At 40.0% G+C, this 3,515-nt stretch overlaps 1 protein-coding gene across 1 annotated transcript; it reads right to left on the reverse strand.

The window, feature by feature from the left end:
- Positions 1-1,986: 1,986 nt before the first annotated feature.
- On the reverse strand, positions 1,987-3,215 carry LOC119652401 (transmembrane emp24 domain-containing protein 3). The gene is made up of 4 exons (XM_038056508.1): positions 2,895-3,215; positions 2,720-2,830; positions 2,447-2,666; positions 1,987-2,386 (listed from the first exon to the last, which is right to left on the reverse strand). Exons 1-4 carry the CDS (start codon positions 3,048-3,050, stop codon positions 2,229-2,231), a joined length of 645 nt encoding a protein of 214 aa, XP_037912436.1. The 5' UTR covers positions 3,051-3,215; the 3' UTR covers positions 1,987-2,228.
- Positions 3,216-3,515: the final 300 nt, after the last annotated feature.

The following is a 3,515-nucleotide window of genomic DNA, read 5'->3' on the forward strand; positions in this document are numbered from 1 at the left end:
TTTGGAGCATTCGCCTACTGCATCACGGCCGGCAAACCAAAGTGATTACAGCGTCTCCAGGTGCCACCACTATGGAGGTTCTCCTCGGCCACTTGGTTTTGGTTTGTCCGATAGGGTTGCCCCGTCTTCCTCACCGCCACCTCTGTGCACCAACCGCCTATTGTACAAGACAATCTTGTCAGTTCTCATCTTGCAAACTCTACTACAGCAGGCCTAGGCCAAATACCAGTTGCTTCGTCGTTGATGATGATGATGAATAAAAAGAAAAATGATTTTTCTAATTATCAAAACTGCATGTGACCCCATACCTAAACGTTTTCTGGACAGCCAGAGCGTGTTATAATTCACTTTATTAATTTAGTAATAATGCTCTGTAACTATTCTTTATTTAAATAACAATTCACTTAATAATTAAATAAAAATTCATATATTAATTTGATTATCTGGACTGTCAGTCCATACTGATTTTTATTTTTTTCTTGACATCGGAAAAACAATTTTTCGGATCTCATGGCCAATGCCGTTATTAAAACACAATACGTTCATTCCGCCACAAACGTAAAAGAAGCAGCGTGCGTTGCTACATAAGGAAATTACAAAGAACGTAGAATTCTAAAGGTGAGCCGCTTGGCCACGCTCTGAGTGATCTTCAAATATCCAGCTCACAAAGGAGTCATTAGCGGGGCACCTACTTCCCTTTTGATAGTAACTACTATTAGTTCTGTGGGAGTTTACCAAATCTACTACCTGGGACGCCTACGTCTTACACTGTCATCCAGACCATAGTGACTCTTCCTTCTTCCTCCCTCAAATGGGTTTGGGACTGTCTATGGCGCAGTTAATTACTTGCTCTCCTCCTCGAAAAAATAACGCTAAAAATTAGACTTATATTACCATTAAGTACTAAGAAGCCCCGTTATAACCCCAAAAGAATTGTACACTTTTTGCATGAATGGGAAGAGCTCTCCTTCGGAATTGGTGTTTTGCTTTGACGCACAGGTGAAGTATCTTCACATGGTTTTTAGTCAGTTTTCATGGTCTTTTTATGATACCTTCAATAACATGGTTTAAGTAAAAAACAAAAGCGTTTCTAAGAGCGGCCTAATCTTCATTTGCATCCAATGATAAGTTGTTCAAGATTTCTCACTACCAATGAAAACTTCTAAACGTATTCGTGCCAGAATCCTAGGCAATATTCCACAAAATAAAGTAAATGCTGCACCAAGCGTTTCCATATCCGCATTCAATTGTGTCACGGCGCACTGAAGACGAAGAAACACGAGGAATATTTAGTGTCGACATCAAAAACCATCTTGAAATGTTAGTTCCAAATGTATTTGAGAAAAATAAAGTAAAAACTCAATGTTGAGACTAAACTCGTTAATAAGTGCGCATGAGCAACTGAATGACTGTCCAGCAAAACTATCTATCATTGATTAGAGGGCAACTGAAACCGGTTAGCTTTGAATCGAACAAGTGCATAAAAAACATCTCTTGCGTAAGACAGCGCAAGACACGGTTCAAGCATGGATTTAAATCGAGTTAAGTTCGGCAGTAACATGGGAAAGTGATCGATGAATCGAAATTTAGAATGACCTTGAATTTCTTGAGCCGATTTGTGTGCAAGATAAATAAATGCAGTCATTACAAGACTTAAAATGTACTCCATTAGCAAACCGTCCAAAAATTCTACATCATGAAATTTTGTTCTTAATCGATGAACTCATCGACTGCATTTCGCAGTGGCTGGTATCACATGAATGCTGGTTTCCCCCCATCTCCCCAAAGCAAATACAAATTATCTTCTGTTGTCATTAATAATCGCGCACTTGTTTATATAACGCTAATGCCGGGTAATCACTTAATGACGGCGCGCACTGGTGTTGCGTACACTTCGATCAGTCTCTGCGGAGAAGCGTGCCACGTACTTTACTTTTCAATCGACTACTATGGAAGCTATTATTCAGCACAATGAAATTTGAAAACTTATTTAGTTCACGCTTTTACGAAACTTTATTTCTTTCCCTTGTTTGTTACTTATCAGGTCTTGGGTTAGATCTGCTTTAAGCGTTTTATACATGTTTCTCTAGCCTTATTGATACTAACAAGGACACCACACAACATACACACCAGTAAAGAGGATTTTAATTTATATAATTAAATGAAACTAAGTAAATTCACGGTTGGATTTTGCGGGATTTCATGGGGACCGTTATGAATTATGAATTTCAAAGTTTTCCCGAGTAATGTGACTGGACTGGCTTTCGGTCTGTGAAGAAGTTTCGCAGGATCACCACTTGTCCGATGGTAATGCAGAGAACAGCCGCTGTCTCCAGAACAGCCCACCACATTACACGTTCATTGATGTCTTCAGCTCGTTTGCGGCCTAGAGAAGATTTAGTAAATTTACAATTGAATGGTTTGGCTTTAGCGTTTTACGCGTTACCTTGAGCTTCCCTTAGCCGATGGTGAGTCTGAAAATCAAGCACTTTATTCAAGCTCTGGTGGATGTTTTGAGCTGAGGATTCCATCTGGGTCAGTGCAGTAGCATGCTCATCAATGTTGGGTAGAGCAGGCTCCTCGCCCACTTGGAAGTCCATGTAGATTAGCTTATGTGAGAACGTCGAGAATGTGTTGCTGAAGCAGACTGTGTAAATACCGGTCGTCTGCAAATCAACTTTATTTTTAAAAAACCTAAAGAATTTTTGTCACACATTACCTCAGCCGTGAACGGGTGCGTGTCATACTGCGATTTGTTTTGCTCGTAAATAGTAGTCTTATGCGGGTCTTGCAGAATCACATCGACGTCGTACTGGCCGCCCGTAATGACCTACGTGGAAGTAAACATTGGCGTTATGAGGAATCACCAAACATAGGAGCTCCATTCTACTCACTTGGAACTCCAGCACGGCCGACTGATTTTTGCGAATCTCCTCGTAGAAACATTCCTTCGCATTATCCGGTAGCTCGAAGGTTAATTCGACACAGTCAGCGGTTTGTTTGAAGTAGAGAAGAAATAGCGCCACAATGAAATTTCGTATCGACAACATCTTTGTATGTGTTCCTTAACTTATAATCGATTCGAAGCGCCCGAGAACTTTGTAAATTCACGAGAAATTTAACAAAGTTTTGTTCGTCGCCGTGCCCTCCCTAACTTTAATATTGAACGTCACTTCAGAATAAACACGAACCAGAACTGTGAGCTGTCAGAAAAGTTCAGGGCGCCACCACATTAACGTGGCCGGAAACATTTATTTTGTGCAAATGCAGGTGTGCCAACTGCTGTGGCGGCTTCATTTAATTGCTAAGCGGAAGCTAATTAGTTTTTTATTGTGATGAAGGATTAACTCTATAAAGGGTAAAATCGGGTTTTAGGGGTTTCGCGAAAGTTAATGTATTTGGGGTATAATATTGTAAATGTAACTGACATGAAAAAGGTAAAAAAAAAATTAATGGAATTTGAAAGGCAAGAAGGGCATGAAAAAAATGATATTCTTGTGACGATGTACTATGGG

The sequence above is a fragment of the Hermetia illucens genome, chromosome 3, assembly GCF_905115235.1.
Source record: "Hermetia illucens chromosome 3, iHerIll2.2.curated.20191125, whole genome shotgun sequence".
NCBI classification, from domain to species: Eukaryota; Metazoa; Arthropoda; class Insecta; order Diptera; family Stratiomyidae; genus Hermetia; species Hermetia illucens.